The sequence below is a fragment of the Corvus kubaryi genome, unplaced genomic scaffold, assembly GCF_017639235.1.
Source record: "Corvus kubaryi isolate FWS band 111438036 unplaced genomic scaffold, C.kubaryi_AGA036_p1.0 74, whole genome shotgun sequence".
NCBI classification, from domain to species: Eukaryota; Metazoa; Chordata; class Aves; order Passeriformes; family Corvidae; genus Corvus; species Corvus kubaryi.
In genome coordinates, this window is record NW_024582061.1 from 14,863,692 (window position 1) to 14,887,070 (window position 23,379).

The 23,379-nt window shown below is 40.9% G+C and overlaps 1 protein-coding gene across 1 annotated transcript in view; it reads right to left on the reverse strand.

Moving 5' to 3' along the window:
* The window catches only part of MYH9 (myosin heavy chain 9), a 69,718-nt gene that overhangs the window by 17,777 nt on the left and 28,562 nt on the right, over positions 1-23,379 (reverse strand). The window contains exons 4-19 of the mRNA XM_042050447.1: positions 20,643-20,670; positions 19,817-19,910; positions 14,692-14,784; positions 13,933-13,996; positions 13,283-13,381; positions 12,291-12,434; positions 10,548-10,643; positions 9,349-9,467; positions 8,103-8,255; positions 6,747-6,920; positions 5,789-5,962; positions 5,112-5,226; positions 2,560-2,753; positions 2,100-2,221; positions 1,672-1,741; positions 568-728 (exon numbers count right to left, since the gene is read on the reverse strand). Coding sequence (XP_041906381.1) covers positions 568-728; positions 1,672-1,741; positions 2,100-2,221; positions 2,560-2,753; positions 5,112-5,226; positions 5,789-5,962; positions 6,747-6,920; positions 8,103-8,255; positions 9,349-9,467; positions 10,548-10,643; positions 12,291-12,434; positions 13,283-13,381; positions 13,933-13,996; positions 14,692-14,784; positions 19,817-19,910; positions 20,643-20,670 — 1,900 coding nt within the window. The remainder of the gene's footprint in view (positions 1-567; positions 729-1,671; positions 1,742-2,099; positions 2,222-2,559; positions 2,754-5,111; positions 5,227-5,788; positions 5,963-6,746; positions 6,921-8,102; positions 8,256-9,348; positions 9,468-10,547; positions 10,644-12,290; positions 12,435-13,282; positions 13,382-13,932; positions 13,997-14,691; positions 14,785-19,816; positions 19,911-20,642; positions 20,671-23,379) is intronic.

The following is a 23,379-nucleotide window of genomic DNA, read 5'->3' on the forward strand; positions in this document are numbered from 1 at the left end:
TTCAGTTTTCTTCTGCTCACGTAAGAGTGGCTATTCTCTCCTTAATCCAATTTCCTATTTAAAAAAAATTTTCCCTCACGTCCTCTAATCTGAAAAGCTTTACTATCTTCACTTCCAACAAGGGAGATCTGAAACAGAGGTGTGTTTTCCCACCAAACTGACAGGTACTACTTTTGTTCTTAGAACTGTACCATTTGCAGCCCTACCTAACAGCTTAAGGGAAACCCTACACCTCCTGCATCAGTACTGTACTAAGACTTTTCCATTTGCACCTTCACAGCACTTCTGTCAAAAACCTGATCTGCTGCACAGCATTCTTATAGAGAGGAACAGACTTTACTGCTCAGGTTGTTTCTGGGATACAGCACTCAGAGATTCCTGCAGGTGCCAAAAGTCTGGCTTTATGGAGATGAGAAAACCCTACAAGATCATACAATAAATAAATCATGACCTTTCTGACAAAAAGGCAATTTCTAGACATAATAATTTCTCTTTTTTGAAGATAAACTTGTACCTGAATGGGAGAAATACATGTTTATGATGTACTTTAAAAATTATGGCACTTACTTCCTGGCCAGGTAGCCTCTGCAACATGCTTGGAATCCAATAATAACATCTGTGATCTTCAGGTCTCTCTCTTCTTCAAGATGAGCAAGGACTCCAGCTCTGAAAAACACTTTACTCTGTCCAATTCTGTAAAGGTTGGAATCCAGTTCCAATGCTTTGATCTAAAAAGAGAGAGAGAAGAATTCGTGTCCTACAAAGAATTCTTCACTTGAAACATCACAAAGCATATTTGTGGCTTGTGGCTCTAAGACAGCCCTTCTCTACAACGAGCCACTCACACCAACCAAAGCTGCTAACTCCCAATAAAGTCCTGGCCTATCTCAATTAGAGGAGCTGGAGCTCAGCCAAGCACAGCATCAAATTGAGGTAACCAGAGACAGAAAATATAACAGAAAGCATCATCTAATACAGTATCACATCAAGCACTCAGAATACAAGGATGCTGTGAGGAATGCATGCCTAGTCTTGAGAGCTCTCTTCCTTTCCTTGAAGAAACATCTGTTGATCCTTCCTATTTACTTTTTCCCAGTCCTATCCTATTGTCAAAATAAGATACCCCAGCCCAAACTTCCTTCCAAGGATTTGCTGCCAGTGCTTATACTAGTTAAGAAGAATCAGCTATACTCCCATAAGACAGAAAAAAGGGAATCCCTTATAGCCAAGCTCAATTCAAGCCTAGTCATCAAGCTAGAGCCAACGCTTTTCCTTTGAAGCAGGCAATTCTACAGTAACTAATTGGAGCCTTTGCTGAAAGCATTTGTCAACAGCAGGCCATTACAGAAAGTTTACTGAAGGCCATACTTTAAGCATGTGCTTTAATGCTTCTAAGCATTTTGATTCTATGAATACTGCTGGCATCTGAAAGTGTATGCATCTGTGGAAACAAAGATCCTCTTTGCCTAGGGTTATTGAATCTCATGCTAGACAAAAGCCTCCATCCATGAAGCCAAGAGGAAGCTTTTTGCACCCTTCTCTCAGACAAAACATTTTGACTTTGGAATTTTGGTCTGTGAGTACAAGTTATATTTAGCATGCACAACTCCAACTTTTAAACCACACCCATAAAGTTTACTCTATTCAAGTAGAGTTTCTGGGATGTTTTACCATCAGCACGCAAGCCTGCTTTCCGTCCATAAATCCTTTGGGAATTGCATTTGGAGTTAAGATTTCATATCTGAAAACGAGAAAGCATCAGACTAGTCACATAAGTGTATTTGAAAACAACAAAACAAAAGAAATCAGTACGCATTCCTATTATGAGCTCAACAGTTTTTCAAAAAACACTGCACCTCTAGACAGTAGAGTATGAAGCAGCAGTCTTGGACAGGGTCCTCTATGCCTCACCTTAACTATACCCTTACTGAAGAAATCCAAGATGCTTTTGGGAGGCTTTGTGCCAGGGAATACCAAGGTACAGATGTGTTGTCTTTGAAAAATTTGCAATCTAGTTGCAATGAAAGACTTCCATTTTTGTACTTGTGTCTTAACTTTGCCAGGCTAAAGACTACTTCAGATTCTTATCTAGGGCTCACCTTTGTCTGAATTCCTGGAATACAACTCTGTTGGGGAAACCTTGACGACAAATACGGATTCCCTCCAGCACTCCATTACAGCGAAGCTGGTCGAGGACCAAGTGGGGGTCTAGTTTTCCAGCCTAGTGAGGAAAATGTGTATTTTATGAATACCACTAAGCTTTTACAAAAAGGGCTTACCCCCTTGCCTCTCCCTCTCTCTTTCTTGTAAAGCTGCCAGTTCTCTCTTTTCCAGTTAGAAGCAATAGAAAGCTTTTATGCCACTTTAAGAAGTGCAAAGATCAGTCTCCAAAATTTTAGTAAGCATACAGTTATTTAAGATGACCTTAAAAAAACACCCTGACAAAACAGGGCCTCTTCCAGATCTCTTGTAAAACCTGACAGAAGGTATCAACCCAGCCACATGCCCCAGGAAGCCCATGTAAGAATGCATGGGCTGTGCTGTTAGAACTGTCTTTACCTTTTTCTCATGGTTGGGGATAATGCAACGGACGAAGTTGGGGTTGGTGTTCCTCAAGGTAGCCATCAGTTTAGCCAGCTGTTCTTTGTAGAGCTGTCCCACTGTCCGGAACATTCCCTTCCTGGTTTTAAAGGCCCCTGGCAATGCTGTATCTGACATACCAGCTACCTGATCCAGCCCAACAATACGGTCCACTAGAGAAAGCACAGGAAAGAGCATTAAAATTTTCCCACAAACAAAGGAAGCATTGGAACATACAGAGAACATCTGGGTAGAACAGGATAAATGAGAGGAGCTGCAGGATCCTTTTTGCTTCATCTCTACACAGATGTCGACTCCTGTACAAAATTTGTGCAGGGATAGGAGCAGGAAGGAAAAGAAAGCATCAGCTCACTACAGGAAGTTTGAGTGATGGAGTCAAACTTAATCCCAAACACATTCTACTGATGCCCTGGATGGCAGCACTGGAAGAGCAATCTAGAAGTGAGTTTCAGATGCTTCTACTTGCTTAGCTTAGAATGAAAAACAACAAACCAAGAGTTCTAGCTGGTAGCCCAGCAAAGTCAACTATTAGTTAACTCTGATCCAGAAGGGGCCAGATAGAGAAAAAGCCCAGCTTCACTCTTGCATTACAGGCAGGACTGTCATGACCGATGATGAGAAAAGTCGCATCTACTTGTAAACTGAACAAACACAGTAAAAGGCATTACAGAAACCAAGCCTCGAGATACCACTGCTTGAGTTGTTTTTGGAGTCCAAGTGTTCTATGACACAGACATGAACAACAGCACTAGGAGAAAGTCAGAGCTCCCTGCCCCCAACAGTTTCTCCACTATGCAACACTGACATCCAAGCATTGATGAAGTTATCACCTTGATGGATGGACACCACAGATTTTTTTTTCCTCAACAGAAGTCAGCTAGATCTGATAGGGAGCAGGGGTGAGAAGAAACTAAGTTTTACTTTTTCCCATTGCTTTTCCACATGGAGATAAAAATTCACCCATCCAACAAAAACTAACTGTATCACTATGACTTTCCACACCTCCAATACACTTTCACTAAGGGCTCCAAACTAGTCTGCACCATCCTTAGTGGTTGGCTGATGCCTACACTCAGGCTCCCAATCTTCACTCCACCAGAAAATACACCAGCTTGTGCTCAACTGCCTTCTGATTAAAAAAAAAAATACAGCTGCTAAGAGACACCCCTACAAAAGAATATACAAGAAAGAATACTCTTCATTAACAACTAATATTAGTTAAAAACTGTTCACTTCTAGAGCAGCTGTTGGAATAGGGTCAAGGCTGTCTTATCAGAAAGAAAAGAAGGTTATGTTACTCGATGACATCACAGGGAAACCCACAGAAGTGCATCTCAGACTGTGGCCGTACCAATCCTCTTAATCTTGAGCCCTGCAATCTACTTCAAGATAGCACAAAGGACCGTCACTTGCAACAGGAGATCCAGCTAAGAATACTAAATGAAAACTACTAAGCTGTGGTCAGTTGACATTTCAAGTCCAAAAGTAGTCTCACACAGCAAAGGCCTTGTTAGGCATAACTCGCTGATGGCCATTTTTCATCCAGTAGGAGTTCCTTTGCCAAACTTTCTTCTAAATTATCAGCTGCTGAAGTGAAATCCCAGTACTAAAACCAATGTTAAACTGGATTTCAGTTTCTATGTAGTCTCAGAATTTTTCCTTCCTTATCTTGCAAGAAATACAGCTGTACTAGCTCTACATTCAAACACTTGACAGGGATTTGCTTTACCTGTTCCTACCCAAGTTGTGCAAGAGAAAATTTTAGCACCTGAATGTGTCTGTATTCTTGTATCCACTTTCAAGGTGAGTTTTACTTTTGTTTTAAAGTCCATGAGGAGCTACTAGCACAAAGCAGAGGAAATGAACAAGAAAGACAGGCAGGTATGACAAAGGGACAAAGAAGTTAACGGAAGCATTTCTTGCATGGCTCTAGGATGCATCACACACATGACACGACAGCTGGGTTTCTCAGTCACCTGGTTCTAGATGAAGAATAGGAAAGTGTTGATAGAAATAGGCTCTCTGAACCTTCTGCATCTCTGCAACAGACAGAGACGTCAAAGAAAACCTACCACAGAAAGTGACAGTAAGACTCAAAAGCAGATAAACCCAGAGAAGATAGAGTAAAATACTGAACAACACTGCAGAAAGGGCACACTTAGTTGCAGGACTGAAAACAGATTCCGTCTCAGATCTTGAGTGTTGCAGCTATGCAAGCTGCTGGCTCATAATGGTGCATTGATATTTTATCCCAGCATTTCATTTTGAGACAGAATTGTTATATATGCAGCAAGCTTAACAGAAGTTGATGCAAGTGAATCTTTCTCTTGAGTTACAGTGAACTTTTAATGAAATACCATGATCTAAGCAAAGGATGTTCCAGATAATGCTCATCTTGGTGGCTTAGTCTTCAGGGGAAAAAAGCAAAACAGCTCATCACAGACTTCTGATGCTCAAGCTCTTTCACACAGTAAAAGAGCAAACAAATGAAATGAAGTTTAATTACATACCATCTTTCCACAGCTCAGACACAAACTTATCCGATGACTGGTGGAGAAGAGTAGCAATGTTATCATTCAGCGGATCCATGTTCTTCATCAGCCATTCATCTGCCTTATAGTCCACCTGGAGAAGGTAAACACATCAAGAAGCTTGGGGGGCGATTTTCTGCAGCACAAGATCCAACAACATCTGGCACAGTCTGTAAAAGCATCACTGAGGTTTGCACAACAACAGATTACCTAACCACTCTTGGATCTGCCATCTAAGTAAGCACGCCTAGAAATTCTCAACCCTTACAAAAAGCTGCATGTTCTGTTCTGTCAGAAAGGGAATGGATTTGCAATGCTAGTTTGTACCATCCAGAGTGTGACACAAAAAACCAACTGCATCAGCATTTCTGGTGATGAAGTCTTGATGCAAGTTTCTGAAAAGTACCTCCAATCTCACCAAGTGACAGAGAACAAATTTAAATTGCTGTCAGTTTGACATGTCTTGAACTATAAATGTTGATATAACTCGCAGGCAAATCTCCTTAGGCCCTGTAAGGTCCTCTGCAATGGAACATTTCCATGAAATCTTCTGATGGTTTCTCACAGGGAACCGTTTTGGTAAGTAGCCATTTCTAAGAAGCAGTGCTTATGAATTAAGTATTCCAACCATCACATTTTAGTTATTAATTCTTTACCTTGCCAGCATAATGTATGATACAGAAGTCAGCTTTGTCTTTCAGCTGTTTTGGCTTCTGAAATTTGGGGTGGGTGCCTTGTTCTTGAACAACTTTTTCCACAAAGCTTTTGTCTGTTGCTTTTGGAAACCAGCACTCTTCATCCAGCAGGGCCAGTATACCAGGAGGCCCAGCCTTAAAGAAGGGAAACATCAAAACATTATTAACTACACAACTGCAACAATAATTAGCACCTTTAAATGGCTAGAGGAGAAAAGAAAGGATACCTAAGCCTGATCCACATCACATTCACCTCTTGTGTGGTATCAGTAAAACTATTTCCATTGTACTGGAAATTGTTAATAGTTCTTCAATATCCTTATCTAAATCCTGACCATTTTAATGAGAAAGTCTCTTCTGTGACATTTGTCTAGATTGTTTTTTGGGAAAAAATATTTTTTAATAGAAGAAATATTATTATGCAGTTCTCTAAATATATTCAGGTGTCTAAATGCAAAAGGCCATAGCAGAAAGTTTCACAAACTAGTCCTTACTACTGGAATATCTACTATGAAATTTGGAAATTCTCAGGTTTCATTAGAATAGAATGAAAGCAACAGAGATTCACAACTTCTCATCACATCTGTAGTTAAGCAAGGAAGTTCACATCACTTATGGCAAGCTGCACGTACATCTAGCACCATGCAGACCCACACAAGTGAGGACAACTTAGTGAGAGGAAATAGATTAGATCTATTTTCATGCAGTGTTTCCTACAGAACTGATACTAACAGCCTTATTGGTGACACACTTTCAGACAAAGAAGAAACTGTTTGCTACTGCTTCTAATCACATTAGAGTGTCAGGAGAAGATTACAAAAGCTAGAGGGCCAGTTTCCAATCTACAGGCAGAGGTGATGTCCTCAGTGACAAAATCAGTGCAGCCATTTCCCGGTCGACAGTAAAACAATGAACTTACCGGCTTCTCTATGAGGTCAATGCAGGGCTGCAGATCCAGGCCAAAGTCAATGAAATTCCACTCTATGCCCTCCCTCTGGTACTCCTCTTGCTCCAGAATGAACATGGTGTGGTTAAAGAGCTGCTGCAACTTTTCATTTGTGTAGTTAATACACAGCTGCTCAAAGGAGTTCAGCTAATGAAGAAAAAGGTAGAAAGATGTTTGAGCAATTGCTGTGAAGACACAACCACTGTTCTCTTAGCACAAAAGATCATCTCTGCAGTTCAGGAATCTAAGCTAGAGTGGGGCAGACAGTCCACTGTCAATACCCCCTTTGGATATGAACTGCCTGTTCTGTCACGTGTCACTGCACATTGCTGCAATCCCTAGGGAAGTTCATACACATTGGTTCTCAGACTTTGCAAAAGAATGTTTAGCTGTAAACAGCAGCAGAATTACAGCAGCTACTTAACCCGGGAACAGAAAGGACTCTAGTTTTCTCACAAATGGAGAGCCAGCAAGTCCTCTTCATAGGAAGAAGCAGCAACAGAAGCCTGAAGACGAATTTCTAAAAGCCTGTGGACTGGAAAGTCCCATTTTAATCCTTATATAAAATCAGAGCAGTGAAAGTGAGGGAAATTTCTTCAGAATTTCCCAATTTCTTCAAACAGTAAGGATAAGGTTAATAACCCACAGTGCATTTTTACGTTTGACCACACAAAACATAACACAGCTTCTAAAGACAGTGGTCCTGTTCTACTTCCTGCACATTTCAATAATTCTTAACTATGTTATTTCTGTTCCTCTCCTTTCCATGAGATCCAGCAACCATGAAGCCAAAGGTACACCTATCAGAGGGGGAAGGAAACAAAAATACCTCACAAAACCCAACCAATAAAAAAAACCCCCAAACCCCAACTTTTCTGTGTTTCAAGTTTTCTATTTAATGAATAAATTGGTCCAATTCATTTTGCAGCAGTTCATGAGCTAGACCCAGCGTAGCATAACTCAGGTTGACAGGAGATGCTTGGCTGGGATAATGGGAGGATACTTCTTTTCTGATGGCAGTCTGTGGCTGCTTCAGACTATAATGCAAACCACATCCTAAAATTATTTCATAGAATCCTGTAACAGTTCGGCCTAACAGCTCACTGTCATCTAGAGAAGGAGCTCCCATTTCCCCTCTCTCCCTCAACTTTCCTTCAGTTCCTCCTCTTCTACACTTATCTTGCATGAGATTTGATGCTGATTCCCCCTTTTTGTGGGCTTTACATCCTTTCCAAGAGTGTGTTATTTTCCGGTTGTAAAGTTATCTCCTTCAGCAGTCTTTGCTCCACTTTAAACTGTGCTGAGTGCAAGGACCTGACATCTCCTTACCTCAAAAATCTCAAAGCCAGCAATGTCAAGGATTCCAATGAAGGATGCACCCTGTCTCTTGGTCTTATCCAAAGCCTTGTTGATGCGCATAACCAGCCACCGGAACATCCGCTCATAAGTGGCTTTAGCCAGTGCTTCAATGGCAAAATCAGCCTAAACAGCAAACATAAACATCAGGAGTTGCATGACAAACCAAAGAAAGGCACAGTTTACACTATTTCAGGATCTAGCAGCACAAATGTAGTCTGAGATTTTTCTCTCCACCACGAAATTCACTGAACAAGGCTTATTTCAGTTTATTCCCAATCAAAAGTAGATGGCATAGTGATACTCCATATACAAGAGCAAAGAATTTGTCTCTATATTAGTATGTCAAAACCAAATTTCAAGATCCTGCCTGCTGGAGAAAACAAGAGCTGGTATTAAAGAAAGAAAAACTATGCCCAGTCACTTCCAAAGACATGGTGTATTTCATAGGCCCAAAGAAATGGATTTAAATTCTTTTTGTAACTTTGGATTTGTGAAGCCCAATCCCTCCCTGTGACTACCCTACCTGTGTTTGACACAAATACTATGTGTAGTAAGAAATTAAACATCAAAAGGGAAAGGCAGCATGGAAAGGCAACCTGCGACTTTTTCCAGACTTCAATCTCTTACCAATCCCTTCCATGTTATAGGGGCATGTTTCTTTATTCAGAGGATAATGCTGTGTTCATAAAGAAGTCAGGCAATGAGTAAGCACAGGGGTTTGCTCCATTCAAGCAGGCCACTAGCTCCTAGGTCAGGTTTCATTTACAGCATGACCAGTCAAGAGCATTACAAAATTTCCAATCAATTTCAAGGGTGAGCTGCAAATTCTTCTATCTTAATAGCTGACCTACTCAAAAATAGTGCTTCCTGTACTGCACCAACTTGAAAATGTCAGCCTGGCACACCACATTGAAACTACTAAGTCCCCAAGGACAGCCAGTCACCAAAATTAGGGGACTTGTGTTCCCTCTGGTTTTTTTCTCAGGTAAGTGCTAAGGGACAAGGGTGAATTCTATCTTTATACACATTACACGAGCAAGCAATGTATTATGCTAGAAGCAATATATTATGCTACAATATTCATCAGGTGTGCTTGCCATACACTGCAATCATAAAGACGGTTAGTAAACACTACAGAAACCTCTGATACATTCGTTAGCTGTGCAGCAGTAAGATTAGAGACCAAAGTACTTGTTTACTTTTTGAGAATGCCTACCTGCTCTTTGGTCTGAGCTTTCTGGACATAATCTCGCCCAACTTTGATGCGAGGAGTCAGGATGCCTCTAGTGAAATCTGTCACGTTGATACCCAAAAGGTGAGCCACCTTCTGAGCAGCTAAAGATGGTAGGAGGAAACAAAAAGATTCATATTATTCTGTTTTTCTCGTAGAAAGCAAGAAAAAAAGGAAAACATTCTGGGAACTGTCTTTAGAAAAGTCAGGAAACAGCTGACAAAAAACATTAAACGAAGAACAGGTTGCTGAGACAAAGTATCTTCCTAACCAAAAAAAGTCCAAAAAACCCCTCTTGCAACCAATACTACAGCTTATTGAGTTTCTCCAGAAGCCACTAGAGTACATTTGAAGCAATAGCCTCATACTACTAAGTCATAATACAGAAGCTTCAGAAAGGTCACTGTCTGTAACCAATTTAAAAATACATCAGATAATGGCTTTCTTAATCAAGCTAATTGTTCTGTCTTCATCTACTGATCAGTCTTTGAGGCAACTCTCTATTTCAGATTTGAGACCCAAAACCCAAATGATTTACTCTCCTCCCTAAAATGGCATTTAGAGCATATTTTTAAGAATAACAGCCAAAAAACCCCATTTAGAGATAAAGTAGCAACCTTTGCACTTCTGCAGTACATCTACAATGAAGGTCTGAGTTAAGTCTTCCAACAAATAGTCTTCTATCACATGAATAATGGCACTGTTTACACATTCAACAATGGGCAGTGCAATTAAAATAGGTACACATGCTTTATACCCACCATAAAACTATCCACCACCTTAACTCTTACAGTTACCAGACTACCTACATAGGCAGCAAAGAACATTCCTTAAAATCTGATAATATAGGTTTGAAGGAGCAATTACTGTAGCTCCTTTAAAACACACACTCCACATATTCCAGTAGAGTAATCTTTTTCATCTGTTCATCATGTGTACTTCCTGCCTAGCCCTGACACAGGAACAGTGCCACATTCCTGCCCATGGGTGGCTGCAAACACACGCCTGGCACAACAGTGTGTATTTGTACAGAGCACAGCAGCTCCTCTGACAAGTAATTCACCTTATGGAAAAACAGGACTCCAGCACTCCATACATACTGTAATACACTCTCCCACTTGCAAGAACTTCCTGTAGGCTTTTTTCCTGCACTTTTCTTTGGTGTGGGAGAAGAGATTGGTTACCTGTATTGTCTGGCATAGAGGCTTGGTCTGTATTACGCTCCTTCTTGAAGACTATGTTGCCAAGTTGAAGAACACCTGAGATAACCTTCAGCAGACCTTTTAAAATAATAGTAATAATAATAGCTTAGTGTCAGACATCACCAAAAGCCTTGATATGACCCACTTACCTTTCCTGACATGGTTAAGAGACCCATCTCAGCATCCTAAAAATCCTTCTGAAATTTGGGAGAAAACAGCACTGGCTACTCCTCTAAATAACTCCCATTCAGGACAAAGGACTTGCCTTGTCATTCCTATGCAAGACTAAACAGCCCAGAAATTTACCCATTCTCAACATCACTATAAAACAGTTAGAGACAGGACTGAGGGTAAAGTGCCACCTACAACATCTGTATTTTTTAATAAAACACTTGTTCTCTGCTTGAGAATCGAAACTCAATGAATTTGATACTCAATTTTCCTCAACAGTTGTTGTTGAACAAAGGAAAGAGACAGCTAAGAGTACACCCCAATTAAAGATTTTGTTTCTTTAACCCTGAAACACTTTCAGTTTCCTGCCCAAGACGTGTAGTCCTTACAGACACACATTATAATGTACAGAAGGCAGCAGGATGTGGGCGAAAGTGCCTGTACTGTAACTATTACTAATTATATGCTGAAGCACCCCACCCCATTGCTAATGATATATTCATACTCTTCAAACGATGCACGTCAAAAAAGCACCATCAGATGCCAAGACAGGGAAGACAGCTTCAATTCAATTTTCATCATGTATCAGTCAAAGCTCATTGCATAGTAGGGTCCAGTTGCCTCGAGCAAAGCAAACTGTCAGTCACTTGAAAGTGGATCTCGTAACAAAGATTTTTTTGTCCCCCAACTTCTACCTGTTTATGCCGATTTTGGCATGCACAGCATGGATTTATAGTAGGCCGGATTGTAAAGAGCAGTACTTATGGCACAGGTACATATTCCCTACAAACACAAGAGCTGCAGCCTGCAGCAGAGGAGGTGGTGACCTCAAAGCACAACAGATGCTTGCTTGCTTCAGTGAAGAGAGTAACAGTCTTAACTTTAGAAGACCACACACATTTTGAAAGTGAGACTTTGCAGAACACTGATTCCCAACCAGTGAGGCAGATCATGAATGAGAGAGCACAGAGCTCTGGTGAATACGTATCACTGCGCTTTGTGCTGGCTGCGTGCAATTCTATTTTCACTGTCATGCTACTGTGCTCCCAGTATCAGACAATATTAATTTCTGATCAGCAGTTCAGTGTTAAGCTGGAAAGAAAGGCACTACGACCAGCCCATTCTCAAAGGACTAATCCAGCAGTGGTTGGATCAGGTACTTTAGAGCCACTGCTAAGGGATAGGGGGAGCACACAAGCCATGCACTGCATAGGAGAATGAGGGGATTCTTTTATCTGGGATGTGTTTTTCATAAATTGAGTATACCAGCCTCAGAGTGGGAACAAAAACAGCAAGGAGAACCATGTTTTTATTAGCTGCTTGACTTCTAAAGTTAACTGTATAAACTGAAACTGTGCTGGTAGATCCTGAGGTGGGTCACTCCAAAGCCACTCAATTTTGTTACACTTGGGGCAGGGGACACAAGCAAAACAAAACCAACAAAAACCCTAAACAAAAAGCTAACAAATCCAACCAAAACAAAAAAAGAACATCAGAACAAAACAGCTCAAGAGCCATGGCCTGTTCCCTCTTTTATTCCTTGCATATTCATACCTATCTGCTCTTCATCTGGGATGCCCATGATCTTCATTGCCTCCATGGTCTCCTGAAACATGTCTTTGTCTTGCTGACCGGGGATCGTAACGTGCCCATTGGAAAGGAAGCGGTATTTGTTGTAAGGCTCCAGCAGCAGATCATCTTAAGAAAGATTTGACAAAGAAGTTGCTATGGTTTTTTTTTAACAGACAACAAGCTACCACCAATACCAAATTTCTGACTTGCATACACTACCAGGTCCTGGATGAATCTGGGGTTAAGGCCAGTTTTACTTCAGGTTGAATATTTAATGTATTTTAGATAAACACAGAGTTCTTCTGTGTTATTTCCTGCTATTCCTTCCTCTGGACTACACCACCAAAGCAGTGTCACTCATCATTACACCCTAAATCTGCAAAAAGCAGGGATTAACTTGAAAGTATAATTGCCTTTAATTTCAGATACCTCGCTTGTTTCAAGTCAGATAAAAGTTCATATATTAACTCTTGAAACAGTAGCAGCTATGAGAAAGTCCTCTCCCTTTGTCATTCCTGCAGAGCAATTTGCAGCTCTTGCACAACACAGACCCAGATTACCAGGCTGAGGTATTAAAGCAAGGTGTGCTGGGATCCCAGACTGCTAGAGCTGCTTAGAGGCTTGCAGATTTGCTCCCCTCAGTTACATGCCGAGTACATCACAGCAGGACCATTCCTGCACCAGAATGGTTTACATCATGCAAGACTAGACTAAACATGGGACAGTGATTTAGATAAGGAAGGGCGTAGAGTCATTGCTGGCAAGGAGACAAGTGCAGGAAGGAACCAGAGAAGCAAGTTTTCAGGAACTGAGAAGTGCAGGGGGAGGGCAGATGGAAGTGGAGGAGAGCTGACCATATCTAAAAGGCAGAGAGAAGGAGCTGTGAAGAACAGGTCCTAGTCTACAGGTCCTAGTTCTGAACCCCCTGTTGTTGTAGTTATGGGACTCCCTCATCACAACACAATCATACTTACTCTTCAAATGCTCCCCTGCCCCAGAGAGCAGGTAGTAGAAGATGTGGAAGGTTCTCTCCTCTTTGGCCTGGCGAATTGCACGTGACTTCTCCAGCAGATCTTCAGAGAGTCAAGGCATGTGACAGGACATACAAATCACTTCCTATTCCACGGTAGGAAAAAAAACTACCTGATGTTCTCCTCATGCCAACTGACAGGGGTATTGACTTAGCAATCATTATCAGTCAACAACCCACCAAGCTTCTGGTCTCAGTTCTGCCAGCCTGTGAATGATGACCATGGTAAGAGAGACTTAACTGGTAAGAAACCAAAAAATAGTGGCCATCAATCCCCACTTGCCTTGGACAGAAGTGAGAATGACTTATGAAATTCCACACCTATTCATATTACCGCAGTTTATGCTTGCATTTCATCTCTCAGGATTAGATTTCATTCATTCATTCTGAAAAGATCTGCACCATGATCACAAAAGGTCACAAAACACTATTATGAGGAAACAGAAGACTACGACAATGATCTTGATAGCAGAAATTTAGAGTGTTTCCAACCACTTTCTCAACCTAAGTCAGTTGTGACGAGACTGCTAGGTACCATTCCTGTCACCTCTAGAGCCTTGAACTTCTCCTTTCAAGGGGTTACAGAAAGGATACAGGTCTCAATATTGGCTCCAACAATGTAGCCGTTGACATCAAAGTTGATTCTGATAAATTTGCCCTAAGAGGAAGACAACAGCATTAAAATTAGTATTCATTCTATCTGGTAACAGCAGTAAACAACAGAAGTAAACCTTCTCTTTTTAATCCAGGAAAGGAAACTTGGAACAGGTCAGGCAGGTTTTAGGCAAAGCATAAGGTCAGCCAATAGGCAATGGCTGCTGATCACAACAGCAATTTAACAAAAAAAGACACCAAGCACTTCCAGGCACTTCTGTCATTGTGACAGCCTACAACTTACACTCACTGTTTCAACCTAGATTTCTCACAACCAGGGTCCCTTCAATTTCACATGTTGCACACTACCTTGACAGTTCCACCTCTTTCAGTGTTAGCTTCAACTATTTTTATTTAGCTCCAGCTCCCCCACCTGCCTCTCAGATGTTGCCCATTGCTCTCCAAAGCAAGCACAGTAAGGACCAGTATTTGCTCTCCAAGATAAAACTGACTGTAATGATTACAATAAAAATCAGCACAGATGATCCTGGCACAGGGTCTGGTCTCTTCATTCTAGAGACCTAAAAGATCTGTTCTGGATAATTCACTGAATGAAATCAACTTCCCAGATTAATTTAAAGGAAGTCACTCAGTTATTCTATCCCTGATAGCAATATCCCAAAATCAGAATACTCTGGGAAGTGTAAAATACACTTTTGATGCACTTTTTGAATATACTCATGACATAATAATACTCACAAATCTTGAGGAGTTGTCATTTTTTACTGTCTTGGCATTTCCAAAGGCCTCCAGGATGGGATTAGCCTGGAGCAACTGTCTCTCCAGTTCTCCCTAGAGAGAAATCCAAAATTAATAGGTAGTGGTTCACTGCATTAACCTTGGGTCAAACCAGCGCTGCAGTTTCAATTCACACTAGTTTGGCATCTGCTGTAGAGAAGCCACATTAAACCTTAGGAGATGATCACTTAAACCTTCAAAGGAGACTCATTAGTTATCTGGGTTAAACAGAAACATTCATAAATATGCCTTGTTCCCTTCCTCCCAGTGCTGTCTTTCTGTTAACAGAAGTCCTTCAAAGTCACTTGGCTGTAACATCCCGCCGACTTCCCAGGGAGAAAGTGAAACACCATACCACCATCCAAGACCAGGCCCTCATCGCAGAAGTGTACTGCCACAGAGGCTGGAAGAGTGAGGTAAATCCTATCTTGCTACTTAAAGACAGCTCTGAACACTGCTACTAGTAGGTTAAGAAGTTAGTCTGAAAAGGTCTAATGCTTTTTAAAAACCAAACACAAAACCAAAAGCTTGCACTTTTCTAAGAGTCTACACCTTATAAAGTACAAACAAGCAAAAATCTCCTTTGTAAGGAGGCACACACCAAAAAGAGAATTAGTGGTATCCCACCAACTGCATGATTGCTTGCATTCTGCTGCCATATTCACACACTCCTCCCCTCAAGGAGCACAAAATGCTGGAACTGTAGAAAAAGAAATTCAGAACTTTCATCCCTGCCCAGTACTAGACCACTGCAGCATATACACCTTTCCCTGCAGGCTCTAGATGTATTCCTGGTTGTTCTTAAAAATTACTTGTCCTCTGTGCTAAAAGCATGGAGTTCTCTATATTTCAAGATCAACTAAAAAGCTTCTGGAGACACAAAATTACAGTTTAGATTAATGTTTCTCTTTTTAGCAGTTATCAGTAAGTACTCAAGACTGCCTGTGCAAAACAGATGGAAATGAAGTTTGATTTGTGAGAACTGGAATTTATGGGGAAACTATTTAAGGTTACTTCTAAAGGAAAATTGTTCCCATTTGTTCTCAAAGACAGATTAGTTCTTACACAGTGTCTCTAAAAATACAGGCAATAAAAAAAAGAGAAAGATATATGAGAAAGCGTACAATGAACAGTTCTTCTAGAAGTCTTTTTTTTTTGACTTCCACAATCACTTCACTTCACACTTGTCAAGTGTAAGGCCAAACAAGACCCCCAGCCCTGGTGGAACTGCGCATACACAGAAGGGGTAGCTGCTGCAAACACCTTCATTCACCATCAAGTATGTATAACAAGGGGCTTAGCCCTGGGAAGGCAACCTGAGCTGGGACTTCATCTCTCTCACAACAGACCCAGCATCTGGCATTCCAAGGAAAAAAACCTTGAAACTAGGGTTCAGTCCTGGAAACTGTGTGTTAGTCTCATTTCCCCTTGTGTTCTGCCACATGCACTTAGGTTGGAATGCTCCTCCCTCACACTATTTGTCTTCCCCATCCTGCAGTGAAGTCCTAGGCCTCTGCTTCTAACTGCAGTTTGTTACTATTCAAGTGGGAGATGACAGCAACACAGCACTTAAAACCAACTATGGAACAAGGAGGGAAGAGAAATCAGGCTTTGACATCAAATCTATTTTAATTATTTGTCTAAAAGTAAAACCAAGGCCATACTTAGCTACACAAAGACTGGAGGTTTATGGAAATCCCTATAATAGACCCTACTGTTACTTACTACCTCAGGAAAAAGTGCCATTCGTTTCAAGTAGGTGTTGGTAAATTGTAGTCTAGAGGTGATTAGGTCCCTTTAAACACCAAGGTAGCAATATGCATAGAGAATGCCAGCCTGGCCTCACAACAATATGAAGCTCTGGGGAAAGGAAAATGCTGAAGAGTTGATCAAATTACCTGAGTTTTCCTGACTTGCCTCAGCACCAGGACACAGTGGGAAAATCCAAGTTCTCAGCGTGCCACAGTAACAGCACACAAGACTAAGTGTCTGCAATTACTGTACCCATTCCCCACTGCACACTGTCTTTTTAAAAGGCAATTCCATTACGTTCAAAATTTTTAAAAAGTTTTTGGGTGGAGCTTGTTGGGGATTTTTTTACCTTAGATTTTGATGGTCACCTTTCACTAATGGAAGATATTTCATTCTTATTATACAATGGGTAATTTTGCAAAGTTGTCCATCACGAGCTTTCTAGAAATCCTAAGGTTCCTATCATTAAGATGGTACCAATTTCCTGGCACCTGTAATTGCAACTCCTTGACCTGAAACAAATTTGTTTAACACTTGGCATGCATTTGAAGTATGCGCAATATTCCTGATGAAAATAGAAGCAGAAAAACCACTGGGTCTGTTAGCCTGTGGTTGGGCAGTTCCCAAAACTCTTCAGTATGCTCTCTTTCTACTGCTCTGAAATTACAACACCAATTTAAATCATTTCAGCAACACCAATTTCAAATAAAGTCCTTGACATCTACCTTGTACTCTGAATTTTTTGCATCTCATACACTTTTTGGAATGTTTCCAAGCAAGATAAAAGTTTTGCCAGCCATTTTTATTTCAGAAAGTATGGAGAAAGGCATCCAGAAATCAAATCTACCTTTAACAGCATGCAATTAAAAAAAAATATGGGGGAGGGCGCTTGGGTTGTTTGTCTGGATTGTTGGAGTTCGTTGTTTTGTTTTTTACACTTCAGGGATTTGCTTTCGTATTTTTCTCTGCAGTCATGTAAGAGATTATCAAATAACTAAATCCCAACACCAGTGGCTGGATGGGGAAAGGAGAAATATCATCAGTAACCTAACTTTTGTTACAAATATTTAAATATTAGCTACTATTACTCATGAATTTCCAATTAGCTGCAAACATTCACATCTTGAAAAAACATTACATGATTTAAGAAGATGGTAGAGAAGCTGAGATTAAACATGGGAAAATATGGATTTCAACTTCCATAAATAAAAGTTTCAATAAATGAAAATAAAGTTTCTAGAATTAGATTCAGTACACCCCCTAAGGAGCCTTAGTGTCCTTGGAAGTCACACCATGCAGCTAGAAGCTTATTTAGCTGAATAGAATAATGCGGTGGGAATGGTGGAATGCACCACTACCTCCAAAACCAGTGAGCTGGAGTTAAAGAATAGGCTTTATAAAACCAATTCTGCCCTGATTCTTGGAAAAACACTGGTTTACATCCAAAAGTTCATGGTAAAGAAAGTACCACTACTTTCTATAATATCCTTGGTTAAGTTCTTTGCCTAGTCTTGCAGCATAAAGGTTCAACACTATCATATACTAACTAAAGACAAAAATCTGCCATGACCAGTATACCTGAGATCCTCAAAACAGTAAACATATTCATCATCATAAACTCTTATACTCTGGTTCCAAGTTTGCTCTGTAAAGAAGTATTGCAGAGAGCACTCATTGCTGATTAACATTCAGAAGCTCCACCTCTAAATCCCCTCTGGTAAGGTCAGCTTAGTCACAAAATGTGAGCTGCAGGACTTTTTGGAAAAAACCAAAACTTAGGGAAAAAAAATTAAGTATCAAACCTGGGCAAATCACCAACCAGCCCAACTTAGGACTGTTTTATTCTCCTAAGCAGATTGCCTGTCCTGCTTTGGTGGTTCAAATTTTACTCATGGACAAGCAGTGGAAGAATACTTAACCCCATGATTCTATTTTCCGCACTTAAAAAAAGAAAAAAGGAGAATGTTTCTAAATACAGCTACTGACAGACCATGGAAAAAGCCTTCTAATGTCTGAAATTTTGGCACATAGAATGGGTTTTTTTTCGGTTGGATTCCAGAAGTTAGTTACTACTATGTGCAGGCACACACACAGTGTGTCTGCATGCAGAAATGCCTTCTTATTTATATACTCTATATGCATTAGACATGCCTACACATTAAGCTACTATAGGAAAACTCTTATGCAGAGATGCAGTGGACACACCTGGCTTTCATAATGAAATTTCCAACGTGTTCAGATCTGGCTAACAAGCCCACAGCCCTGAAATACCCTGGCTAAATACTTAACTACATTTGGTCTTAGAAGGAACACCACACACTGTATGCTTAAGATTCTAGGAAAGCCTTGTCCAGTCCTATTGCCCTGGAGGAATACTTCTAAAATGGTATGTATCTGGGAAAATCCTGCAAGAAAAACCTTAAAGGCAAACTAGTATTGAGCACAGAACACAAGTATTCTTGATATCTCTACAGTCTCCAACTGAACATCCTTACAAAAAGATTACTGTGTACCACACACAAAAAAAAAAAAACAAACTGTGAATTGTCTATGGATTTGCTTTAGCTGCAGAAAGTGATATTGGTGTGGAGTGAAAAGCTGCTCAAAAAAATCACACAATGGGACAGAAAACGCATTCCTGGTGCAGAACGTGCAGTAAACGTGCAGCTCACCTACGAGGATACAACTGAAGAATTCGGCAATAGTCCATCGGGGGAGAGGGAGGGGAAAAAAATATAAGTGAGACATCTTTAAAGTCCTCCCACCATCATCACCACCCTCCTCTCATGTGCTGCTAACACTTGGCTGTTTTCCCCCCTTTTAATGTTTTCCTACAATTTCTAAGTTTTCGGCTGACGTCCACTAGCCTATCATTGTATTCTCCAGTTTTGAGACAGTACATGCAATGGCCAGACCTAATCTATAACGGTACAGACGAAAGGAGACAACTCCTCCACAGAAGGATCAGTTTTAAGGATCAGTTGCCTAGACTGGTTATAAGCAACACATCCACATGAAAGGATCAGTACAGGTGATGCTTCACTTGTAGCAGCGCTTGCCTATGCACTTGCCCACGAATCCAAGGGGTTGTGGATGAGTTCATGCCTGCTGTAGCTCCACCGAATTCAAAGGAGTTATGACTTTGGACAGTGTTCCCTGACTTGCAATTTTTGATAGATTTACTGTTTCATAGTTCACTGACCTCCTCAATCCCCTGATAGATGGTATCATCTAAGCTTCTACTGAGCAATACGTCTTTTACCAACATCAGCCAGTATATATTTAGTGTCCAAAGTCAGCAGAGCAATAAAGCATCACTAAACCTAGGTCTTACCTGGTCTTTTTTGGACTTGTGCGAGGAAGCAACATGAGCCAGATACTGAATGACCTTCTTGGTGTTCTCTGTTTTACCAGCTCCTGATTCACCTCTGCGAAGAAAATCTGCAAGTTATTCACAAACAAGATGTATGGGGACATTATCATATTTCTAATCCTAAGAGGGCTACAGACACTCTAACTGCATTCTGGCCATTGCAGCACCTCCCTTAAAACCAAGGAAAAAAAAAGATGGGCTGCAGCTGGATTGCAATATGGAAGGCCATAAAGAGCTATGCCTTCTAGTCACTTGGATACGAAGACTGTCACGTGGCTGAGGAATAACTTGGAGGCTGCTGTAGAGGTTGGGGTGAAAGGTGATGAAGTAAATCTTTCAAATGGAAGCCTCCTGACTGCTAGAAGGAACATACCAATTCCTTAAGCATGGCTGAGGGCAAATCAACTGTACTGTGTCTAGAAGACAAACTGCTGTATCAAGAGTATCTGTTACTCTATCAGCCTCATCAGTATGCACGGACTTAAACATAACAGCTGCATCAAATCTGAAGGATCACTCCAAGCCTTTTTAACTGGCAAAGCTGTATTTCTTTAGTAGTTTGAGTACAGCGGCTGTTGCAAAGCCACCCTTCCTCCACTTTTTACAAAAATTATTTTGCAGAAGGAATTATATACTGGAGAAACTGTAGTGGGACTTTCCATGACTCTCCTTATTACCTGATTTTGTAATTCCACTACCAGCACTTAAAATTAAGAGAGTCCTTCCACAAAGAATGTAAAAACACAAACTGTGACATGCAGACAAGCTGACAATTGGAAATACTCACGTGCAAAGGATGGACTGATCCTCTCGATCTAGGAAAAAATTTTAAAAGAGTAGTCAGACTAGGACTCTAAATTTCTCTGACAGAATGAAATCAATACTGAAGACAAAACCATGAACTAGTAAACACTGGCAAGTATCTTCAGAAACATAGCCAGGTAACCCCTTCTCTGGCAAAAGACACCACCTCACACCATAGGCCAAAGTATAATGGCACCATAGCAATTTAGTTTTCTTCATCCAGAAAGAATATTATTTGCATTACAATTTTTCTACAAACACTGCAGAAGTCTCCTACTGAACATTTCTTTACAACACAGATGCAGTGTGATGTGCATCTATTTGTTCCTTCAGCCCCTCTTACAGTGGGCTCATACTAACTTACAGAAGTCATCGGCAGAGCAGTGAAAATGGAAGGGGTAGGGGGAAAGGGGGACAGCAACTGTTACAAATCCCAAAGATTCGCATCAAATAGAGGCTTTCAGACCAAAACAAACACTGGAGGCTCAGTGACAAAATATTTGTTACTTATTTTGTACAGAATGGACCCAAAAGCTAAAACACTGAGCAGCAGCCTACATCCTATACAGCTGACTGTTTGAAGCACCATGCCCTATTGTATTAGCAGAGCAGTTGGTAACAACAGAAACCTTTTCTTTTCCATGTTGACATACCAGCAGACATACTAACGCCTGTGTTCAATTCCCAGCTGTGGATATCTTTGCAGTTACAGAACTTAATTCACCCAGACTATTCACCACTATCTTCTCCCACACCTTTAACCTCCTTTCAGTTTTCACCTATGATTCCACTTCATCATGCATGGTCCTGACCAATCCTTCCACCATGCCTTCATGTGACAGCTCCTGCACACAATCCCCCGATTCTGCCCTCTTTCACCTGTCATCCCTGCCCTACACTCTGTCTCCACCTACCCCCACCCAGGGTGCATCCCATTCCCTCACACCACCAGGATGAGCTGGGAGCACCAGGAAGACCGGAGAGTGCCTGTCCCTACACCAGAACAGCCTCAGCAGCTTGTAGTCATCACAGGGACAGTGAAACATGGAACAGATGGGCACAGCAAGTCATTGACTGACAGCCCACAAGAGCCATTGGGGCTCTCAGAACACACTGTGCTACCAAACTCGAAATCCCCATTAGGCTGTGGGGTTTTTTGTTTGATTTTAGGTGTGTGTTTGTTTTTAATTCAAGACCAGAGGACTGCCAGGTTATTCAGTCTGAGAAGCTCAGTAACACAGCAGCAGTTAGACTTCATTCAGTCATTGCCACTTTCCTTTTTCCACTCACTGCACTCGACTAACATCTACTCTCTAAAAAGAGAGAAAGGAAGCCTCAAACATCCATGAGAGTATGCAATTCACTGGATCTCTCCAATGAAGTATTTCAGTAATTGGTGACCTCCATCAGTATGTTTATGTGACTGTCTCCACATTTTAGCTACTGGTTCTTTCTATTCCGTTTCCCCGTAACTTACATAAACCAAGCACACTCAGTATTCTTCCCACCAGACAGTACTTAGGTGACATAATTAAGCCACCATTCAAGTTGTTTTGTGCCAGATAAAGAGATTGAGCTGTAATTAGGGATGGTTTTCTAGTCTGATAGAATTCGAGTACCTGAAACCACTCTCTATACCCTTAAACACAGCTGCTGCAAGTGCATTTAGCATTTCAGTACTAACATCACGAATGCCACATTCATCAAGAAAAATCTCCTGTACACCCAGTTTATAAAGAAAGGAATATATTCCACATACTTTTGTGGAATAAGGAAAGCTAGCAAACCTAACAAATTTGAGATTCCATATTTTCTTAAAATATTCTGAAATCAATAATGGAAGCATTAGGTTCACGTGCTACATATCTGCAACTCCTGCCCTTAAGCTTCTTTACTGGAAACTGATTATATGTAGATGAGCACAAAAAATGAGTGGAAAATAATCTGCTTTTTTCCTGTTAAAACTCAGAATGTTACCTGTCATTACCCTGCTAATACTGTTCTAAGAAAGAGCTGATCAGCCCCAAGACTGGAAGAAAGCAAGTAGAAGAAAATCACCACTCAAACGGTTTTGGCCTGGCAAATTCTTAAGCTTTCAAAACTAGATACTGCAGCTTTACTTAAATTGCATATTCATTTTTTCAAGTGCTGAATTTTATTCACTGCCTCTGAGATATACACTCCTTTTGCTAAAAGCCAGGCCAAGAGTAGATGTTAGCCAGCTCCAAAGGCCTCACACACTCAAGGTTCCCAGTGGGTCAAGGGCTCAGCAGGCACATGCCAGCCCTCTGCATGACTGGGCACTTTGAGGGTGGATCAGGGGAATAACTAATGACTCATTTATGGATTGCCTAAGGAAATGTATTCTTCAGCAGTGCAACACCTGGGTACAATTCTGCACCACAAAGCAGCTATGTGAAAGGACAAGACTATGCCTCTGAGTAACATCTGACTTTCAAAAGCCTGAATACAAACAAGCAGTTCACTTGTCCAGAAAAGGTTATGCTCACATTCAGGTACTACAGAGGTTCTTCTAAGAAGTCGATTTGAGAGAAAGAATAAAAAAAAAAACAAACCACCTTTAAAAAGATAGGATTAAGTAAGGTGCTCCTTATTCCTGGTAACCAGCCCTGATCTTGGAATTATGAGTTGGAGCTCCTCAAACAGGCAGTGGAGCCCCAAACACTTGACTAGCACACGCCTTCCCATTACCCTCCTAG